At 32.2% G+C, this 24,154-nt stretch overlaps 1 protein-coding gene across 2 annotated transcripts in view; it reads left to right on the top strand.

The window, feature by feature from the left end:
- The window catches only part of jp (junctophilin), a 453,334-nt gene that overhangs the window by 105,638 nt on the left and 323,542 nt on the right, over positions 1-24,154 (top strand). For both annotated transcript variants that reach the window (XM_072540729.1, XM_072540728.1), the window contains exon 2: positions 4,544-4,755. In XM_072540729.1, the coding sequence (XP_072396830.1) occupies positions 4,544-4,755 (212 nt within the window). The remainder of the gene's footprint in view (positions 1-4,543; positions 4,756-24,154) is intronic.

The following is a 24,154-nucleotide window of genomic DNA, read 5'->3' as shown; positions in this document are numbered from 1 at the left end:
TTCAGTTGTGCTGCAGCATGGGGTAGTGTGTTCGCAAGGTGGTTCAGTTGTTGTCGTGCAACAAGGTGTTGTTGGTTCAGTTGTGCTGCAACATGGAGTAGTGTGTTCGCAAGGTGGTTCAGTTGTTGTCGTGCAACAAGGTGTTGTTGGTTCAGTTGTGCTGCAACATGGAGTAGTGTGATCGCAAGGTGGTTCAGTTGTTGTCGTGCAACAAGGTGTTGTTGGTTCAGTTGTGCTGCAACATGGAGTAGTGTGTTCGCAAGGTGGTTCAGTTGTTGAGGTGCAGCAGATGGGAGTTGTGTCACAATCGTGGGTTGTAGTTTGACAACTGGATGTTGTTGTATCACAGTCTGATTCAGTGGTTTCACAATCTGATTCCGTTGTTTCACAATCTGATTCTGTTGTACTACAATCAGACTCGGTTGTTTCACAATCTGATTCGGTTGTACTGCAATCAGACTCCGTTGTTTCACAATCTGATTCAGTTGTTTCACAATCTGATTCAGAAGTTGTCTCACAATCTGACTCTGTCCACGGTTCACAGGATGGTTTAATATCACACGGTGTAGTAGTCTTGCAGCAGCAACAAGGACAGCTTTCTTCTTCTTCACAAATATCTTGTAATTGTTTAATAAAATCTTTTGCGCAGCAAGGATTCTGTTGATTGTTGACTAAATGCGTCAAAATTTGTATAAGATGTCCTAACAAACATGATTGTTCAGATGGTGTTACTATAATTTTTCTACATTTGCACTTAGTTGGTGCAGACGATACAAAACTACATGTTACTAGAAGTAACCCGAATAGGGTCACTATACGGCCAACAAACATTGCCAAATGTGGCACAACAAACCGGTCATTTCGCTTTTTATATAACAATATCACTTGTATACATATTTTGTATAATAAAACATTTGGCGAATTTTGTTAAATAATAAATATGGGAAACACCAGAATGTTTTCACGATTGTAAAGGTCAAGTTTTAAAAACAACGAAAACTCCAAGCGATGCATGTTCATTCACCTTTTCAGGAAAATAATTTTATATAAGTATTTATTTTTGTTTTAAAATTTACTCGTTTAAATATGTGTATTGATAAGATAATAGGAATTCCATGATATAATAACGTAAACAATGAGAAATCTCTCGAAGTTATTTTATTTACGAGTACATGGGATCAAACCACAATAATTGATTTTAATGAAAATTTTTGACAGAATAGATGTCAGTGTGTTGGTTGTTTTGAATTTTATTGGGATGTGTTTTTTCCCATCCTTTTTCATTTTTCTGAAATGCATTTTAGTTGAAACAGGTGTTTTGGGCCTTAACAGGTGATTTGTTGATTCTCTTTTTGATGTTTATGTTGGGGTTTAAGTGATAATTTAAATGTAGGTTGGTGTGTTTTATGTAGACTTATCCTGTATTCTTCTTTGTGAGTAGTACACTCCAGAAAAGGTAGTAAGTTGTGGTTTTCTTTTTCCATTATGAATTTTTTATTGGCCTATAAAGTTAAAGTCCATTAAAAATATTCAGTGTATCTGGTATATGGGGCCAAATGGAAAACACATAATCTACATATCTCCACCATACTGTGGGTTTTTGGTCATGTTTCTACACAATCTTTTGCTTAAATTATTCTATGAAAATATCTGCTAATAATGGAGATAATGAAGAGTACATGGCTAGTCCAAAAACTTGATTATAATTCATTGTTTAGTTGAGAATAGGTGTTATCTGTACATCGTTTTAATAGCTCCATTATAGGTGATACATTCAGTTTGGTTTATGTTGTCAATGTATTATCCCTATCTAATCTGGTTCTTATTAAAGTTTTTTCAAAAGCATATTAGCAAAAAGGTTGGTAATATCAGAACTAACTAGCATATTTTTAAGATTGTAACCTATTCCTGTTAGTTTTGCCAAAAATGCTATGAATGTCTTATAATTGTTGTTGTGTTATGTAATAATGACTGTTTATATCTATAAGAAACTTTGATGGTTTGCTGCAAGGGGAACCCAAACTGCTACAAATTATTCTTAAAATACGTTTTCTTTGTGTATTTTTGGGACTCTGTATACGTGCGACGTCCTGCTGTAGTGGGGTGTTAGTGTTTTTCTTTGATAGTCTGCCAATTACTCCTTAAATTTATGTAGTGTTCTGTATATTTTATTCTCCAATGATCTAGTTGAGTCCTTTTGTCGTATTGTGTTTGATCCATTTGTCATTCATTCTCTAATTTCATCTCTTTCTTATTTATTTTCTGGATAAACTGTGTACTAGTTCCTTTCATTCTCTTCTATTTTTTGCTCTGTTTTTGACTTCATCTTATCTTAATCCATTTTCTTCGTGTTTTGTTGTTGTAGTTTTTTTCCAACTGTTGTCTGATCTTCCACTGTTTCTTTTCTCCTCTTTTTGATATTCAAGTGCTTGTTTTACTATGTTACTTTGATCTTTCTCCAAAGTATGGTCAATCCACGTCCGTTTTTTCCCTTGATTTTAGTAGATATATTAGTTTGCTTTGTTCTTTCCTATAGTTTTGTATTAGTTATTCTGTTGGACCAGTATATTTTCACAATTTTTCTTAAAGATTTGTTTACAAGCAGTTTTTTAGATATAGCTTCGTCCTGTTTCCAAAGTCCGATCGAGTTGGAGTACTGTTCCAGCTTATCAATTTTTGTTTACATATGATTTCAGTGTTCGGTTATCAGGTATATATCATCCGCAAATTTAAGATCTTTTAACTATTTGAATAGGTTTCATCTGGTGGCTGTTCGATCGTCAGTTATTTTTCTCATTACCCAATCTATCATAATAAAGAATAGGGTAGGAGATAGTACACAACCCTGTTTGACGTAACTTTCTACGGCTCTTTGTTCTGTTACTTCATCCAGGTGCTGCAGTTTGGCTTGTATCCTTCGTAGAAAAGTTTAATAAAGTTTATGAGTTTTACTGGTATCCCATGTAATCTTAGGATTTTCCACATCTGTAGCCTATTTATCTTGTCGAAGGCCTTTTCAAAGTCGATAATACTTAGATTTATATCTTTATGTAATTCATGTTTGTTTCAAGATCAATTTTAAGGGTGCAAATATGGTCAATGGTGGAGCGTTTGGCATGGAAGCCTACTTGGTTACTTCTCAGTTTTTTATCTTTTCGGCTTCTATCTTTTCAATATGATTTTGGTCAACACTTTAGATGCGGAGCCTAGTAGTGATATTTTACACTGACTATTTCATCTACTCAGGTCTCAGGTCTCCTGTCTCCTTGGTAATTCTTCGTCAGTTGATATCTTATTCAAAAGTTTATGTACCATTTCTATTTATTGTGCTTAGTATTTCTTTTTATTAGGTCAATGGATATATTACGGATTCCTGTGGCTTTGCTAGTTTTTAGAAGTATTATTGTGTTTTCAATTTAATTTCTCCAATATTCACTTCTAACTCTGATGATTCTTCTATGGCTTGTATTATTTTATGTGTAGCATATATTTCCTCGAAGTATTCCTTCTATTTTTGTATTATTTTTTTTTCATTTTTTATTCTGTTTCCTTGTGTATCTTTTACTTTTCGTATATTTCTTTGCGCTTTTCCTATTAGGTTTGGTATAATTGTATATTGTGTTCGTAGGTCGTTTTCTTGCAAGAACTAATCAATAAAGTTGACACAGATTACAGAAAGTGGGGATTGTCGATGAACATTCACAAAGCTAAATATACAGTAATCAGTAAAGAGGAAAGGACCCAACTCAACTAGTATTAAATCAACCAATACTGGAAAATCACCCAAAATAGATCTGTCCTTCCAACCAGATGTCGAACTGAATAGGCAAGAAGCACATTTCAAAAATGTAAGCTCTTGTTATCTAATATCTCATTAAATTCAGAAATCCGTAAAAAGTTTATAAGATGCTGTGTATGGTCTGTACTATTGTATGTACGTTAAACTTAGACTTTAAACATCGATACTATGAATAAAATCGACGCATTTGAAATATGATTGTATTGAAAAATACTCAAGATACCCTGAACCAGCCGAGCCAGAAACAAAGCGGTTCTTCGAAGAATAGGACATTAATGAACTCATTACTATTGACTATGAACTATTAAATATCATTAAGAGACTAGAATATGTTAGACATATAATCAGGAGAGCAAGAGTTGCTTCGGATAATTCTAAATGGTAAATTGAAGGGAAGAAATGGATAGGGCGAAAGAAACTCTCTTGTTTGAAAAATTTGCGACAAAGGACAGGTTTAACAGCAAACCAATTCCTACACGTAGCCCACCACCGAGATCAATTTAGGAATATTGTAAGCATGAAAGTTGCTGAAACTTTACCAAAGAATCTTCAATTAACATGGGGAAGGGTTATGATGTAATAAATTATACAAATATAACAAACATTATTGGAATTAATTTTTCAAATAATTATTTAATTCTAAATAATTTTATCTGAGATTCTGTGATTCTCAATCTAATCAATTAAATATTTAAATTTATTTTTTATATACCTAGATACTTATTGTAATTATTTCTTTTCTAGTGGAAGTTGTTTCGAGGGTCAGTGGCAAAATGGAAAAAGGCATGGCCTGGGTGTGGAGACGAGGGGTCGATGGATATATAGGGGTGAGTGGACGCAAGGTTTCAAGGGCAGATACGGAGTTAGACAATCAAACACGTCGACTGCCAAGTATGAAGGCACTTGGGCGAATGGATTACAGGATGGATATGGGTCAGAGACTTACGCCGATGACGGTAAGTTCTTATCTTTCAATTATGTCTTGTTAAAATAATTTTTATCATTCATTTAAAATATCAATTATATGATATTTATTCTTATTAATAACCATACAATTAATTACATAGCTATTTATATATAATATTTAAGGTTCACAAAAGCCAAACAAGACCTCTAAGCTGATAAGCAGGAAGCAGGAAGGAGAGGCGAAAAACAAATGGATCTAATATTTTTTATCTCTATCTGAAAATATTTAAGTTTGAATCATTAGAATGTTTTTAGTTGTAGCCAAAATTGACCGCATGGGTTTTCCTTATTTTCAAGGAATGTTCCTTCCTAATGGACACATTTTACCTCGTTTTAATGGTGGTAGCTAATTACTAGCTAAGTAGCTTATTAGCTAATGGTGGTGGTTTTAATGGTGATAGCTAATTACCATATACAGTTTATAAGTAGCTTCTGATTTTTTCAAAACTAGATTTTATTTCGTAACTATGATCTCAGGTATCCTTAATATTGCAGCCCAGATAGCATTTTTATTGTAATTTGTCCGTTTTTGTTGGTGTTCTTACTAATGATCATTCTATTTGTCTAGGTTTAGGCCGTGTTTGTAACATGCTTTTACAACATTATCTATTATATTTTCGAGCCCCTGCGCACTATCTGCCAGCAATACGGTATCGTCTGCATATCTAATATTGTTAATAAGTTTCTATTTACTGCAATACCATCATCTGATTCCTCCAAGGGTTTTTTAAAGATGTTTTTAGAGTATATGTTAAATAGTACTGGTAACAGTATGCAACCCTATCGAACTTCTTTTACGACTATCAAGATCTTGGACAGTTCATTTTTGAATCGCACTGCCGCTTTTTGTTGGAGATTTAAGTTTAAGATAAGTCTTATATCCTGATGTCCTGATGTTTTTAGGATACCATTAGTTTCCCTTGTGGGAATTTGTCAAATGCCTTCACGAAATCGATAAAACATACATACATATCGCAGTTGACATCTCTCGCTTCCTGTCTTGAAACTTGCAAACTGAAAAGTGCTTCCCTCGTTCTGAGTCCTGATATAAATCCAAGTTGAACTTCACTTAGGTGTTCTTCTAATTTGATGTATATTTGCGAGTGAATGATAGTAGGGAGTACTTTAATTGCATAGCTCCTCAAACTAACTAATCTGTGTTCTTCACATTTTCTAGAGTGGGATTTTTTGGGAAGTGAAATAAATATTGATAGTAGCCACTCTTTTGGTAAGTGATCAGTTTTATATATACTGTTGAATAGCCTACTAAGAGCTGTGATTTGGTGTGCCTCTAATAGCTTAAAAATTTCACCATACACTTCATCGGGTCCTAACGATTTTCCATCTTTGATTGGCTTGATGGCTATAGTTACTGCTTCGTTTTTTATTTCTGGACCGTTGGCCATTTATTTAAGTTGGTCTTCTCGTATTCTCGTATTCTTCATATTTTAGAATAATTCTTGCATTTATTTGGCCTTCATTGTCTACAACTATACCTATTGTATTATTTTTTTGTGTTCTGTACCTCTTTAATCTTTTTGTACATATGGAAATCGTCCTGTTTGCATTGCCGTGTTTCAATTTCAGTACATTTCTCCGTCAGCCACGCTTCTTTTGTTCTATTTATTTACCCCTAAAAAGCGGCCTCGACTTCCTAAGAATTTACTTGAAAAGCAAATTACATGTATATCTAATTTAGTTACCACTAAACTATGCTTTTGTTTAAATTATCGTGTCAGTGTCTGTAAAGAGAAAACTCTTAACGCTTAAAGGCAAAAGCGATATTATTGTTGAAAGTCAAAAGTTCAGTATGAGTGTTAGAAAACTGGTTGAAAAGTTTGGTATTGGAAGGATACAAGTTACCGAAATTCTAAAATCCGAATAAAAAAAGCTTTTTGAAGAAGGTTCCAATCCAGAGCAGAAAAAAAAGTTTCCCCAAACTAAATGATTGGTGATTGTCCAGATAGTTTTCCATTGGTTCTGTAAAGCTAGGAATAAAAATATTTCTGTATCTGGATCTCTAATTAAAGAAAAAGGCTTTAAGCCAGAAATTTAACACTAACAAATGTGTAAAGCTTTAAGTGAATGGTGGTAAAAGTGTTGTCAAAGCCGTTATATGCTTTAATGCAATTTGTGGTGACTCAGCTTTGAGAAAAAGCCTATAAATAATATTAATAGATTTACTTACTTAAGTCACCAAAAGTTGCCTACAATGTAGACGATTTTAATATTTTATTCATTATTATTATTATCTTATTCATTATTAACATTTTATTCCGTGCAAATATAGAGAATGATAAGGAAAACAGGAAAACCCCTTAACAATTGAAAAAGGGACAACCCTAGAAGCTTTAAAAGATCTCATATCATTAAGTTGCATTTGGAATGGATTTTGGTTAAAGAAATTTGTCGAAAAAATGTTATCTTCTATGTTATGTATGTTACCTTCTATGTTCATTGAGGAAATAACCACAGTTTTAATGAAAAATACGTTTATTTTATTAATTAATTCTCATAACTATAGTAGGTATTATCATGATCACTGTCTATTCCGTTTGGGCGGAGAATTGAAATAGGAATCTGCGCTAATTTTTTCTGCATTATTTGGTTTATTAAAGTAGGAATTATTTGTGTGGTTATCGGTTCTGGTCCAGGCGCTTTATTATTTTTAATTTCTGCTAATGCTATGTTTATTTCAGACCTACTTATTTTTGGTTAATTTTTTTTAGAACGTATATTCAGCAATCTTTTAGTTATAAACATTATAATAATAGGCGTCTTTGGGGTTCGAAATAAAAATTGACTTAAGAGGGGCCAGTCCAATGACTGGAACTCTGATATGGAAAAAACATGACATCTACACATTTACAAATAATACATATTATATTTAAAATATATACACAATTACGGTGAGTTAGAACACTAATTTATATATCAGATCTAATGGATTTTTACGTTATAGTCTTTGAGTTTGTTGACTGTTATCAAATAAGTTTATGGATGGTTTTCTAGAAGTTTTAGAAGGTATCGAGCACAGAAAAAAGCAGAATACATTCACTCGAAGAACATTCACAAAAGGACCGGCATTCACTCCGTCGTCAGGCATGATGAGGAAGCAAGTTCGGATGTGAAAGCAGCTGATGTTTACATCAAAACGTTTTCCAAACTGATAGAAGCCAAAGGATACATCCCCCAGCAAGTCTTCAACTGTGACGAGACAGGGATTAACTCTACTACTTTGCGCCAATACGCTATCACTTCACAAATCATAGGTATTTCTAGATCACAATAAATATCTTTGTTTGATACAAACTGTGTGCGTCTGTTATAGAGCGTGACACTTTGAATTGAAATCTTTCCATTATGGATAAGTTGGTTTTGCTCTTGTACCCATAGTTGAATCCCATAGGTCCAGATCGGTTTGAGTATTGTATTGTACACCAACAGTTTTTTACAAATAGACAACTTCGATGTTCTGCCCCTCTTCTTCTTTGTGTGCCGTGCTTGTATTCAAGCGTTGGCTATCGTCATATTGACAAGCTGATGAAATGATTCTCGGTCGGCAGCTAGATGAAACAGTTCCTCGACCGTTCGACCTGTCCATTGTCTAATGTTACGCAGCCAGGACAGTTGTTTTCTTCCGACCCAACGTTTTCCTTCGATTTTGCCCTGAATGATTAACCGGAGTAAGCGATATTTAGGTCCTCTCATTATATGACCGAAGTATTGGACCTTTCTCATTTTGGTGATGTTGATCAATGCTCGCTCTTTGTGCACGGTCTCTAGCACGCGTTCGTTAGATATATGTTCTGCCCAGTATCCAATAATGTTTACGAAATTTCAAGTTCAACTGTTGGCTCTTTTTCCATATGTGGGTTCGTCAAAGTTTTTTCCAGGTGCATTCCGAGGTATTTAAAGCTTTCAGCTTGTTGAATTGCTTTGCTATTTATTTCTACACTAGGCAATATTTTGCGATATTTTGTAAAGATTTTATGTTGTGTTAGATTCACTGATCTTTATACGTCATCTCTTTGTCCACTTTTCAATGTGCCTAATATGCCTTTGAAGATATTTGATAGCTGCTGAAGGATTATTATCTATGACTAACATAGCAGTGTTGCCTGCGAATGTTTTAGTTGTTACATTTTCATTTGTTGGTATGTTGTGCGTAAATATCAAATATAATAATTCAGCACCCATAACACTATCTTGAGGGGCTCCAGATCGTGTAGGGTAGATTTTTTATGTTTCTAAGTCCTTTTAAATATGATTTTAGTAAAGTAAACATTGACCCCGGAACGTTTATTTTTATTTTGAAGGGCAACCCTTCATACAAGACTTTATGAAAAGCCTGACTGACGTCAAGAAAGAGTACAGAGCAGTATTTTTTGTTCAAATATTTGATTCACTGTATGAACGGCTCTATGTACTTGTTCTATTATTGAATGCTTCTCTCTGAAACCAAACTGATGATCTGCGAAAAGATTATTATCAGTTATTATCTTCATTAGTCTTGTCCCTATTAGGTTCTCAAATAATTTAGCAATTACAGGTAAGAGACGATCAGAGGTATGTTAGTGAGGCTGTTTACCAGGTTTATGGATCAATATTATATCAGCAATTTTCCACTGAGTTAGTACAATTTTCAGCCATAGTAAAGCATTAAAAAGTTCTGTTCTATCATTTATCTGGTAATTCTTTTAAGATAGTTCCTGTTATAAGATCATAGCCTGAAGCTTTTTTCTTTTTAATCTATATTTAATAGCACTTTTTATTTCTCTTTTTGATACTGGTTTAATTTGCTCACCTGGCTGCTGGATTGTTGCTAGACTTTCGTAAATAATGTACTGTACTATTGTATTTTTTAACTTACTTGTGGCTCTATTGTAGTTTATTTAATTTTGCTGCTGCCTTGTGGTTTGCCATATCTTCCTTAGTCGCGCCTTCCCTTTAATTTGATCTTTACATAATATTAATCGCTACATTATGTTTCTTTATTTTAATCTGTAGTTATCTCTATTATCCGTTGGTGCTTCTTTTGTTTGTATACTTTTCTATGGTAAAAATTCTGCATTATCTCTTTGATCTGATTTTTGTGACTTATTTTTGACAAGATAACAGGGAATATGTAATTATTATCAAATCTGAATAGAGCTTGTTCAGTTGCTTTATCTATTTTAAAGTATAATTGTATAAAATTTTATTTATATTATTTGTATATGACGTTAACTAGAGTTATAGGCCAGTAGTTGTTCAAGTCTTCTCCCTAATTATTTTCTTTTCTTACCTTCTTTTCAGTAAAATTTTTATTTAACTGTTACTTTCCCTTTATTTGACTTTACTTTGACCATGCCATGCTATCTTCTTTACGATCTTTCATTATTTAGTTTATCCAGATGCCCCAGAGCTAAGCCAAGCACACCATAGTAAAATGATGAAATATTGCCGATACTGGTTTTTGAGTAATGGCGTTAAATAAAATTATCATGATATGATGACTTCGTTTAATATTAGCACACGACAGTAACGCGTATGCCAATTTCTATAATTAGATTTACATCTAAATTTTTCGAATGCTTCATTGTACAATAGGTTTTTTTGTATATATTCGATTTACGTAAATAAATACGGGGTATCTATAAATTTTTCTTAAAAGAATAAAAATTCTGAAGACAATTGTCTGTCAATTTATGAAAATAGAAAAAGACACCTGCATTTACTTACTTATCCGCGGCTTTACACAGCACAATCGCCATTTCTTCTTATCATATATATATATATATATATATATATATATATATATATATATATATATATATATATATATATATTGAATTTGAAATTTCAGCGGGAAGCTATATGTGGTTTCAGTTGTTTTCCGGGTTTGACTCCGCGTTAAATAGTTTTGGTTTTTTGAAAAACCATTGTTTTGGCGACGTTTCGGCAAGGTCACACTTGCCATTGTCAAGTCAGATTAGTTCTGCTTCTTCTTGATGTTTCGGGAGAACTTCGAAGTTACTGTTTTGTTGCCGAACAGTGCTGTTTTTATTTGCCGGTTCCACTATAATCTAGGACGCCCTCCTTTTATTTGGTTTCCATTTCTAAGTTTTCAGTGGTATTCTTGTCTCGTCCACTCTTCGCATACGTCCATACCAGAGTAATTTTCTTCCCCCACCCTTCAGATTTTAATTTATGAAATTTTTCATTTTTGAATAATTCAGTTGATTAGGTGGTAGTAGGGTAATGTTTGGCCAAAACATGAGACCCATGGAACTTACCGTCAAGAGTTATAAAGAATAGAAATGTTACTCAAAATTCACAACTCGCCCTGTATATTATACTGATGACCAAAAACAATGCAACACCTAGAAGGGCAAATATTTTTTTAAATATTCATTTATGAAAGTATACTTTATAATATTCTTATTATTTAATAACATTATAAACGAATTTGCAACGTTATTTTCGTCAAAAAAATGATTAATATGTGGCTTCTCCTTGATTTTTTATACACTTAGTTGCTCTATGGATCATTGATCGAATTAAGTGGTCTATATCATATTGCGGAATACTCCTTCAAATTCGTCTCTATGGTATGTTACAGCTCTTCTAAGTTTGCTGAAGGACGTGACAATGGATTTAGGTTTCGACCTACCTCACCTCACATATATGTTTGGTGGGTGACAAATCAGCTGATCTTGATGGCCTCTCCAAAGTGACAGTTTCTTGTATGAACATGGTTTCACGGGCAATATGAGTTCTTGCTTTATCCTGTTGAAGGATCGCATTTGGAATGGTTTAAAAGTAGGGATGTAAAACCGGTTGCAGTACTTCACCAAAGAGTGCCGTTAAAAAGAACTTGAGGTGATCTGCTTTCTAAACATATGGCACCCCATACTATAAGGCTCGGTTGTCTTGCTGTATGACGTTTAATATTTAAGTCTATATAGTCTATATTTCGTCTCTGACCTCGAAAACGTCTTAACCTTATGCACTCATCAGAGCCACTCAAACAAAACCTTAATTTATCACCGAAGCAGACAAAATTCCATTGGCCATTTCAGGTTTGCCGAGCACTGCACAATTCTAAGCGTCGAGCCTATGCTGTGGAGTTAAATAAACTTTAATAATAAATAAACTTTAAAATTAATCTTAAATTAATTGTTCTTTTGAGACTACAGTTGTAGCTGCAACTAAATCATCTCTTACTTGATGTACACTGTCTCGTCTATTTCTGAGAGCAGGAAGTCTAAGATGACGCAAATCACGGTCTTGCAATATTCTAGGACGTCCAGACCCTCTACGACGCAAAAAACTCTCATCATTAAACTACCTTCTCCAAAATATTAACACCGTCAACTCTTAGTGAAATTTCCCGTAAACCAAAACCGGCCTCTTTCATACCTTTTTAAAGTCGCTTAAATGACGAAATTTTTGACAACTGCAAACTCTTCTCATTAAAATTTTTTTTTTTGTAAATAAAAAACAATTCAAAATGACTTAAAATTACAAAGAAACTAATGTCAAAATTAAAGAAATAAACTTTCTTATCTTTTTTCTTAATTAATATATCCTAATACCAAAATAACATAATTTGTTTCCTAATTTCTGAAGTAGAAATTGAATCGTCAAATATAAAGTATTTTTAATTAAAATTCACTCTATTTGTTAATATATAAATACCAAAAGAAAATAATTGGCGAAAGACAAGAGAAACGGAAGATATCAAAAAATATAAAAGAAAAATAATATAAGAATTATATCTTAAACATCGTAGATGAATATAAGGACTTTCTAAAAAAAGATATTTGCAAAGGGAAATGTAAAGAAGGAACATTTATTTAATTAACTTTTTTAATTTTAGAGAAATAATTTTCACGTAATATTCCTTTGATTCATACACACTGTCTTTTACTATTCCAAATAATTTGGCCTGATAGTACTATAAAAATACACTTTTCCTTTTCGCACTCTTTCGCTATAAACTTACAGCTGCCAAATTTATGACCTCGAAAGTAATACAGAAGGTGTTACTATAAAACGTGCAAATGTGAAAACCTTCAGTGAACGCAAACGTTAAGGTTAAATATAATTATATATACTGCGTAGCATAAGTTAGAGGTAATAAACAAGTTATAAATTTAATTTAATTAAATTAAAGTAATTACTATTGTAATGGGAATAAGCCACAATTGAAGGTTAAGATAAGTTTATTGACCTTTCAATCTCCACTTCGGAAATCGTTTTCAAAATACAAACAATAACAAATTACACAAATTTTGTTTTTTGTAACTTGGTGAAAAATTCTAAGAACGATACTTGATATGAGACTCAGGTGTATAGAAAACCAACAGATATTTAAATTACAAATCAAATCACACTATCAATATTGAAAAGGGAATCATTAAATCCTTATACGAGAGAGCCAAAATTACTTGTTCTAACGAAAATTTGTTCTTAGAGGAAAAACATTTGTTAACATCTGTTTTATTAAAAAATGATTATCCTTTATCGTTTATAAACTGGAATTTTCAGCAATGGACCATATAGAACAGAATAACTTAAAACGAGATCCTACAGCATACACAAGGAATAATCCGAGGAAAATAACAATACCATACATAAAAGCATTATCAGAAAACATTTAAAAAAAAAAGAGAAAGATTTCCGAAGTGGAAATTGAAACGTCAATAAACGTACTTTAACCTTTAATTGTGGCTTATTCTCATTTAAATAGTAATAACTTTAACAATACTAAAATAAAAAACTTGTGTTAATTGTTGATGTAGATGAGTGACATCCAAGATCTGACCGGGGGTTCCTCCAGCAAGACGAACTGGGACTTTTCCAAACCAACCATGTCCCTTATTATCAATATGTCCCTGATAGTATGCTGCTTGAAAATGACAACTATAAGCTATACAGGGACCGTATTGTATTCACAGATTAACCAGCAATATATAATAGACCGGATTTTATACTATTCATAAACTGACTAGACAAACAACACATATTGAAGTGGCGATACATTAAAGTACAGAGATCTTAACATAGAAATGAGGCACAATGGAGAATTGAAAGTACCCAGACGATACTTAATATTCCTTCCACTACTAATGTTATTCCGTAGATCCCCTAGAAAACATAAAACAGTTGTGTTTCAGTGGACACCTTTCGTTTGTTTTTGACGTCCACATGAGTACGAACATTTTTGTAAGATACTCGGGCATAAAAGGTCACCTAGGGCTCGATAAAACTGAGAGAGTACCCTTGAACCCAGCCTTTTGATACGTAGGTATCTGGAGTTCGTGAATTTTTCTTTTAGATGGAGTGAGAGCCGCATTGCTTAAATCTGAATAAAACATTATATAAACAAGCAATTAGTTTCACTAACCTTAATAAAAAAAAAACAAATCGCGGTTCTTTAACATTTATAAGTAAACCAAACGAAAAGGTTACAAACTTCTTAAAGACAAAAGGGACTAATACATCTATAAAAATAGATAATTCTTTTGGTAAATACATAAAAAATAATAAAAAATTTTATTTCGAATAAATAAATATTCAACTAGGAAGTTTTGTGCAAATTGTTTGCACACATAAACAGTTAACATTTTTCTCTTCGGAGAAAGCTGTTCTGACAGCGAAATGTAATAAGATGCTATATGAATTTTATGAAAATCGAACAACGGTGGTGCATTTTTATGTTTTCTTGTATTATTGTATTATATTTGTATTTTATTGGATGGCATTATTGATTACAATAGTTGAGATCATTGTCTCATTTAACCAACTTAAAACATTTCAACTTTCATCTATCATTATTTGCCACGTATATATCTCGAGTTAAAAATTGCATTTTAAAAAATTTTTATCCACTTTAAAATGAAATATTTTAAAAACACAAAACCTTTTTTTTTTTAATGAGGGTGGAAATGTTCGAAACACCATACCGATGGTATTACCTAAGAGCGGTAAGGAACTAGGGGGAAAGTATATGAAATGTATAGGTATACTACACCAGTAAAAACACAGAACCTGCTTGTAAAAATAAATTAATAATGTAAGAGCCACGTGACGAAAGTTCACGATAGTTTATAAAAAATTCAGAATAGCAGCAAAAAATTTGGAGGTTAGATAAATTGCAGTGTGCCGAAAGACAAGACAGGAAAGAGTTATAAGGAAAATGAACTTTGAGATTCTGGTATAATTTTGCAGTAACAAATAATAGAACAGCTTAAAAATCTTGACACCAAAACGTTAAATAAGGAATTTCTATTATTATACCTAGGAAAAATCGTGAGAAAATATTAATAAAGTATGCTGTAATATGACTATTACTGGTATTAATTAAATTAAAATTAAATTCAGAGATACTATTTTCTTCTGATAAGATATTTTTGAGAAGTGATGAATTCACAATTGGCTCATTCATATACTAACTGGATAATGGGGAATAACAAAATTAATTTACTATCTTTAATGTGAATTTACCACCATTTTCCGTTTAAAATACGTTTATTTTGATATTTCGATTTTCATTTCGGAATTCGTTTATGAAATATTTATATATGAAATTTGGAAGTTGAAATTCAATCGACAAAATAAATGTATTTTAATATTTTCTGAAGCTATTTTTATTGGGTATAAGAAACAATTTAACTTTTAAATAAATTTATTTGACGTTTCGATTTGCACTTCGGAAATCGTTCTAAAAATATAAAACACTAATAAATTAAACAAATTTTGATTTTTTTTTACTTAGGTAAAAAGATTCTTCTAATAATTTAATTTTATCTGACTCATTCATATTGACATTTCAGACATATATTATACATTTTAAAGTAGATGACTTTAAATTGTCAATATTTTTGAGTTGCATTACTGGGAAGACTTCATTGGAAGACAGTTAATTCGCTTACATGAAATCAGCTTTAACTCAAAGTTATAGTCAGAACAATTATAAAAAAGAATTACATGTAAAGACAATAAAATTCTCCTCTTAGCGCTCCTATAGTAAATCATGAGAAAAAACCAGGAAAGAACCTCATGATACTATCACGACATGATAAGTATTTGGTCTTATATTCATTTTACTCTGCATAGTAACACAAAACTGTGATTTTTTAAATTTATTATTATTTCTTAAACTTAAATATGTTATTGACTCACTAATAGGGTATTTATTTTCTATTGACTTTCTTTTCTAATATGGGTAACCACATCCTACTGCATTCTGCCAATTGGTTTCATTTATCATAATATTAGAGCTGCCTTTTTAATTTTTCCCTTTTATCCAACTGCTTCTTTTGGGTCTATAATTTAATCTTTCCATTTAACTTTATGTCCATTTTTCCAAGCGTGTTTATATATTTGAGATATATTAAATTCTCTATCTTTGATATAAGATTGATGTTCACTTATTATAATATTAAATGATCGTGATGTTTCATCCAAATAAAAATGTTCGTATTCACAAGATATTCTATAAGTACAATTCTTTGTTTTTTCTTGTTAATTGCTAGATTTAGTTTTATATAAAATAATTGTTATAATAATTGAGAATTTTAAGTATTTTCAATAGTTATTTTACTTATGGTATTGTTATTTTCTGCTTATTATTTCTTGTGAATGTTACAGGATACTGTTCTAAGTTGTTCTGTTCAATTCGGGCTATTCTTGAACTTTTTTTATTTCTAAACGGCAAAGGGGATTGATTTTTTAATAAAACAGATGTTAATGTTAACTAATGTAGAACAAATAGTTTTGGCTCTATAGTATATGGATTTAATGATTCCCTTGTTAATATTGGTTATGTGATTTGATTTATGTTATTTTAGATATTTGTTGGTGTGTATTGGTTTTCAATACATCTGCATCTAATATCCAGTATTCTTAGGGAGTTAATTCTGCTACGTAAATCTACGTAAATAATTTAAAGTTATTGCAATGGAGTTAAAAACCTTTGAAAATTTTTATTGTGTGCTATGGCCACCGAAAAACAAATTATTCTAAAAGTAGTTAAACACAAATAAATAATTCATTTAAAGAGATTGAAAAACCATACATTCCAAACCAAACAATACATTCTACTGTACAAAATAACAAGTAAACTAAATACAAGGTTTAAATATATCACCTTCTTTTGCAAAACAATAACCTACTCTATTATAAAATGTCTTACGTTTGCACGCTGTGGTGGCGTAATCGTAGTACATGCATTTCTTATTTTATTTTCCAAATCAACTAGATTACGTCCATGTCTAGATCGTTGCCATAGATGGTGAATTTAAAATGTCCATAGAAAAATAAATCCATTGGAGCCAAATCGGGAGATCTCGCAGGCCATTTAATTTGGCTTGTTCCGCTTATAATGCGATCCTGAAAAATTGGGTTTAAATAGTTTCTCACCATACGCTCATCATGAACGAAACAGCCATCCTGTTGATACCAGACATCTTCTAAATGTACATCTAAGAGATTCTGAATATCTGGAATAATATTATCTTGTAAAAGAGCAAAACATTTAGCTGAATTCAGAACTCCTTCAATGAAAAATGGACCAATTACATGGTCACTCAAAATGCCGGTCCACACATTAGGTTTTTGAAGACCTTCAATGTTCGATGTTCATTTTCGTGAGGCCAATACCGCGTTCTGGAAGGATTGTGATGAATCCATACTGAAAATGACGATTCATCGGTAAAAAGGACATTTTTCATAAAATTATCATTTTCGTGAGATGCAGTCATTGCAGCTTCACAAAACTCCATTTTATGAAATTGATCTCCGAGAAATAACTTCAGTGTTTTCGAATATTTAAAACTCTTAATGCCATATTTTTTTAAAACTTTATTAACTGTGGTATGCCAGACCTATAACTCCAATAATTCTAGTGGTTTTAAAGATATCCACCTCAATGGTAACACAAATACTTTCATCTTCTCTTTTGATTTCCTGCTGTCTTTCCAGGAGCATCTCTTCTTTTGTGGCATTTTGTACAATATTCTGTCAAATAATTGCCTTGATAATACCATTTAATTATTTGAACCTTTTCTGGAGAAGTGTAAATAAACATTTTAAAACGATACTCTTTGATTCACGGTTCCAATTGAAAATAAATGCGTACAGCTAACAGATCTTAAGCTGCCAATTATTGAGTTATCACTCACATTGTAGGCTATCGCTTAGTTTGGTAGAATATTGGCATAGACTCGAGAAAGCGCAGTTGCCACACTCACCCCAATGTATATTACCTATGTCCAGCTGAAAGATTAACATACTGTACATACTGTACTGTACTGTATAGTTGAAAATAGGCATTATCAGTACATAATGTGAATACCTCCATTATGGCTGACACGTTTAGTCTTGTTCTAGTTTTCAATGTATCATTCTTCTTTAATTTTGTTTTGATTATTTTTAAAGTCTTATCTAATGGCAAATTTGTAAATAAACTATTTATGTCAAAACTTACTAAAATATTATTTGAATTAAATTCAATATTCGACCATTTATTTAAAAAATGTTTTGTATTTTTTGTAAATGTGTCAATATTATTTCCAAATGGTTGTATAATATTTAATAACTCACTACAAAGAGAATTCATAGTACTACAAATAGGTTTAAGCGGTGTATTTGCTGTATGAACTTTTCATATAATATACTCTATAATAGGTATTCTTAATTTAAAGTTGATTTTATGTAATCGAATGAACTATCTTCCAACAAAGTCGTCCCAGTAACGCAACTCAAAATATTGAGAATATTATTTTAAAATCATCTACTTTAAAATATATGTCTAAATACATTTATAATAAATACATACTAAATACATACTAAATACATTATATATGTCTAATATAATATGTCAGTATATAAATAATATATGTCTGAATTTTCAATATGAATAAGTCATATAAAATTTAATTTAAATTTATTTTAAAGTAAAATTGTGCCTTATTCCCAATAAAAAAGTAGTAAAATGTTTTTTAAACTGAAATTATGATTAACTCTCAATAAAAATAGTAAATAATACACATATTGCTACAAGAAAATAGCTTGGGAACAATATAAAACATTGAATATGAGATTGTTTAAATGTAAAGGTGGAGTATTTACTTTTTATCCTCAAGTCATTACTTACTACACTTACTATATTTTGAGTCAAAACCAAAACAGAAATGACAAAATTTCAATTTCGTGTACACAAAGAGAGATATTTTTCTGCTGTAGTAGCGTGCAACGGCTCTGTTGTCGACCCACATTGATCGGAGTGATAGTCATTTACAGTCCTACAACTCAACTTGTCACATGGGAAAACTTTTTCCCTTAGGTACAGGAACTGAAAATATCAGATACATTCGTTCTGAATTGGATAAATTTCATTAAAGTTATATTTTAACTTTTACTAAAATATATGCCTTTTTGTGTCATTGCATTTTATGTATTTAATATTCAAATACATTATTTCTACAACTATAAGGAAGACGCGGGAAATATTCTGAAATAAAATTTAAAAAAATAGTTAATAAAAATATTACAATTCCTTGCAGTAAAAAACAAATAAAAATTATTGTATTTTTAAAGTAAGTAACCTGTTTATGGTTTTCTTCTTTTTGTTAGCTTATTTTCACCTACTTCTGGATGTAGGTTCACTAGTGAGACGTAAAATTTAGCTTGTTCTCTGTTATTTGGTACCAACGTTTACTTATTCTTGATTTGATGTCATCTAGCCACCGTTTTTGTTGTTTTCTTTTACTAGATTTGTGTTCTTGTGGTTACCAATAAGCAAAGATTTTTACCCATATTTCATTCTTTTGTCGTTCTACGTTTCCGAACCATTTCCATTTATATTTCTCTACTTCATAAAACTTAATACAGTACTACCCACAATAAACAGTACTAATACTGAAACAACGGAAAGCACAGAAGATAAGATAGAATCCCTTAAGAAAACAATAGACGACATTAAAGACAATTTTATGAAGAACGAAGAAGGTAAGAATAAGACATGGATGACAACAGAGATTCTGCAACTAATGGAAGAAAGAAGGAAAAACAAGAACGATAACTTCATGTATAAAACATTACAGCGAGAGATACAGAGAAAGATCAGAGAAGCCAAACAGAAAGAACTGGAGAAAAAATGCCAAGAAATCGAAATTCTCCAAAGTAAATACGACGACTTCAACGTGCATAAGAAGGTAAGAGAAATTACAGGTAAATGTAAAAACAGAAGAATAAGTAAACTTGTTAATGACAATGGAGAGATAATCGTGGACAAAGAGAGTATCAATGATACCTGGAAAAATTACATAAGAAATTTATTTTTTGATGAGAGAGAGAACCAGCCCCCAATACCTACGGAAACAGGACCACCTATACTAGTGGCAGAAATAAGAGCAGCCATAATGTCACTAAAAGAAGGTAGAGCTCCAGGACCAGACGGAGTACAATCTGAATTTCTTAAACTTCTTGATGATGAATCTTTAAGAGTACTATGTAAAATCTTCAATAATATCTATGACACAGGCAATATCCCAAAATATTGGCTACTTTCAGAATTTATTACCTTACCAAAGAAACAGGGAGCAAAAAAGTGCGGAGAATATAGGCTAATAAGTCTAATGAGCCATACATTAAAACTTTTTCTTAAAATTATACATCGTAGAATATACAAGCTATGCGAAGAGAGAATACAAGACACACAGTTTGGATTCATGAAAGGCGTAGGTACAAGAGATGCACTGTTTAGTCTACAAGTATTATTTCAAAGATGCAGAGATATGACTTGCGATATTTACACCTGCTTTGTGGACTACCAAAAAGCATTTGATACAGTTCAACACCAAAAAATGATGGATATTCTAACAAAAGCCCAAATGGATGATAAAGATCGGCGTATAATACAAAATTTATACTGGAACCAATCAGCCACAATAAGAACGAATTTTGGAGGTGAACCAACGAAAATGATCCAGATTCTACGAGGCGTTAGACAAGGTTGTATACTTTCACCTATATTATTTAATCTATATTCAGAGGAAATATTTAGTGAAGCCTTGGAAAAATGCGAACATGGAATACTTCTAAATGGAGAACGCCTAAACAACATCCGTTATGCAGACGACACCGTTATTTTTGCAGACAGTTTGAACAGTTTACAGCAACTAATAAACAAAGTAAATGAAGTAAGTGAAAGATTTGGACTTCAAGTAAATATAACAAAAACTAAATTTATGATCATCAGCAAAAATAAAGTTAGAGACGCTCAACTACTTATCAATAATACACCAGTGGACCAAGTAAAACAGTATAACTATCTTGGAACAACAGTAAATGAACAATGGGATCACTCACAGGAAATAAAATGTAGAATAGAGAAGGCTAGGAGTGCATTCAATAACATGGCCAAACTCTTTAAAAGCCACAATCTTAATCTGGAGATAAAAGTAAGGCTCCTACGATGTTATATCTTCTCAATATTGTATTACGGAGTTGAATCCTGGACACTAACTGAAGCAATGGAGAAAAAACTTGAAGCCTTCGAGGTGTGGCTATACAGGCGAATTCTAAGGATATCATGGACAGACAAGATAACCAACGAGACCGTATTACGAAGAGTGGGCAAAGAAAGAGAGGTGATGTATACCATTAAAAGGAGAAAGTTGGAATATCTCGGACATATAATGAGAAACAGCACTAAATACAGATTACTGAAGGTAATCCTACAGGGTAAAGTATTCGGAAAGCGAGGAATTGGGAGAAGGAGAATATCATGGTTGAAGAACCTGAGGAAATGGTTCTCCACAACAACAACGAATCTATTTAAAGCATCAGTCAATAAAATAATTATAGCCAGAATGATTGCCAATATTCGGAACGAATAGGCACTGAAAGAAGAAGAATACTGAAACATAGATGTCTCTTTGTGCGCGCTGTCATATTCAAATTAACTAGTATAGACCTGTTAAGTAATCCTTAAACAATTAATTAGTAAGGCCTAATTGTTAAAAATGATGTTAAGTACAGAGGAGAAAGTGTTACTTGTGGAGCATTATTTTCGCTCATACGGAACCGGCCGATGTAATAGTGCAAATCTGCAATACGTGTGTGATCAATTCACACAACGGTTTGATAAACGTTCTCCAAGTAATGTTGTAATTTTGAAGGTTGTTGAAAAGTTAAGAAATACGAGTAATGTATTGTGCCAATGAAAAAAAAAAAAAACTCAGGGCGTAACCAAGACAGTTAACAACAACGATAACTATGAACGTGTTTTTGAGCGAATCTTGGAAAATCCGAAAGACAGCCAGACAAGAACAGCGTTGCATCTTGGCTTAAAACGAACTTCCTTGCAAAGAATCCTGAAGGATCTGGGTGCATTTTTGTATGTGATTTAGATATATCAACAATTACATCCCAAGGATTATCACAGTAGAGTGGAATATTGTACCAGAATTCTCGCATTACAGTATGAAAATCGCGAATTTTTAAAAAATGTATGGGTTTCAGACGAAGAATATTTTTATTTGTCAGGCCATGTAAATCGTCGCACAAATCGATTTCTGGGCTTTGCCAGATCAGATGAAATTCAAGAAGTTTCTTTACATAGGGCAAAAGTGAGTGTCTGGTGTGCAGTTTCGGGACACGGAATCATAGGTCCATACTTTATCGAAGAAAATAGTAGGCAAGTCACACTTAATCAACAAAGGTACAAACAAATTTTAACACGCTTTATCCCTGATCTACGTAAATTTTGTCGTGCACGTAATTTGGCATTTCGAGACAAATTTTTGATGGGGCAACTTGTCATACTGCTGTCGCAGTTCGTCAATTTTTTCAGGGACATTTTCCAAACAAATTCATTTCACGATTTACTGATTTCCCCTATCCTGCACATTCTCCAGACCTAACATCTCCAGACGTCTACATTCGGGGCATGGCTAAAACTGCCGTTTTTAAACGGGCACCACAAACCATCAATGAGTTAAAGGATGCCGTTAGAGCGTTCTTCGCGGACTTGAAACAACCTTTATTTCATAACATTACTTACGAGAAATCTGGAATATCGGTATGAAGTCTGTCTTGAGAGAGGAGGAGCTCATTTAGAACATGTTATAAAGTACCAATAATATGTATTTTTTATTTGTTTATTTTGGGCTATACTGTAATATCAGGTATACCGAGTGTGTCAAAAAGAGACGGGACAGTCGATTATTTCGCCAAATTTTCATTGGATCGAAAAACATAAAAAAACGTGTTCAATATCTTTCAAAAATCTGACAACAAACACCACCCCCAACCCCACCCCCCAACCCCACCCCTTGTGGGTGGAGCAGGGGTAACTTTAAAATATTAAATGAGAACCCCAATTTTAATTGCAGATTTGGATTTCTTATAAAAAAGAAGTAACTTTTATTCTAAAAATATTTGTCGAATTGTTGATATTATTGTGTTGGCGCCATAAGCGAAAAAAAAAAAACGATTTATCAATACTCTAAGAAAATTATGGAAATAGTCTAATATCTAAAGAAATACACTTCTAAATAAAAAACCAAAAAACAAGTAAAAGTAAACAAGTTTTATCTGATTTTTTTAACATTCGCCATGGATGGCGTTGTATTCGCAGAAAAACAAATACAGTGTCAGAATTCAGTACAGTATCAAAAGTCCGCCAACTAATTTTTATGGTACAGAATACAGTTTTAACGTAAAATCTAAATCTACAATAAAAAATTGGGGTTTCTATTTAATATTTCAAAGTTTCCACCGCCCCACCCCAGAAGGTAGTGGTGAGGAGTCGTGTTTGGTGTCATTCGATAGATTTTTGAAAAATATTAAAAACCTTTTTGCTTTGGTTTTTCATATAGTAATCTATTTCTTGAATGGTCTTATTGTTACAAGACCGTTCAAATAATTTTCCTGCGGTATCACGATAAATCCTGTTTTTCCAGTTATAGCGCCATTTATCAACAATTCGAAAAATGTCTTTAATAAAAGTTATTAATTTTTACATAGAAAAATTCAAATCTCTGATAACAAATGGATGTTTCCATTTAGGCTTTTAGAGTTGCCCCTGCCCCACTCCCAAGGGGTAGGTGTGGGATGTCATGTATTTGATAGATTTTTGAAAAATATTAAAAATGTGTTTTTCAGTTTTTCGATATAATGTAAATTTCGCGAAATATCGACCGTACCGCTTTTTGGGTACACCGTATATAACCAACGCTTTTAAAAGAGTATCTTTGTACAAATAAAGTACGTCCCTAAAGTTTTCGGAAAATTTTAGATTTAAAAGTATTATTGGTAGGAAGCATAGGATCAAGTTGTCATTGGAAACAAAAGTTAGTAAACAACTTAAACGATATAAACAATGTCAGTTGT

This window comes from Diabrotica undecimpunctata, chromosome 8, assembly GCF_040954645.1.
Source record: "Diabrotica undecimpunctata isolate CICGRU chromosome 8, icDiaUnde3, whole genome shotgun sequence".
Classification (NCBI taxonomy): domain Eukaryota; kingdom Metazoa; phylum Arthropoda; class Insecta; order Coleoptera; family Chrysomelidae; genus Diabrotica; species Diabrotica undecimpunctata.
The sequence above is the reverse complement of the archived record's forward strand: the minus strand, read 5'-3'. Positions and strand labels throughout refer to the sequence as shown.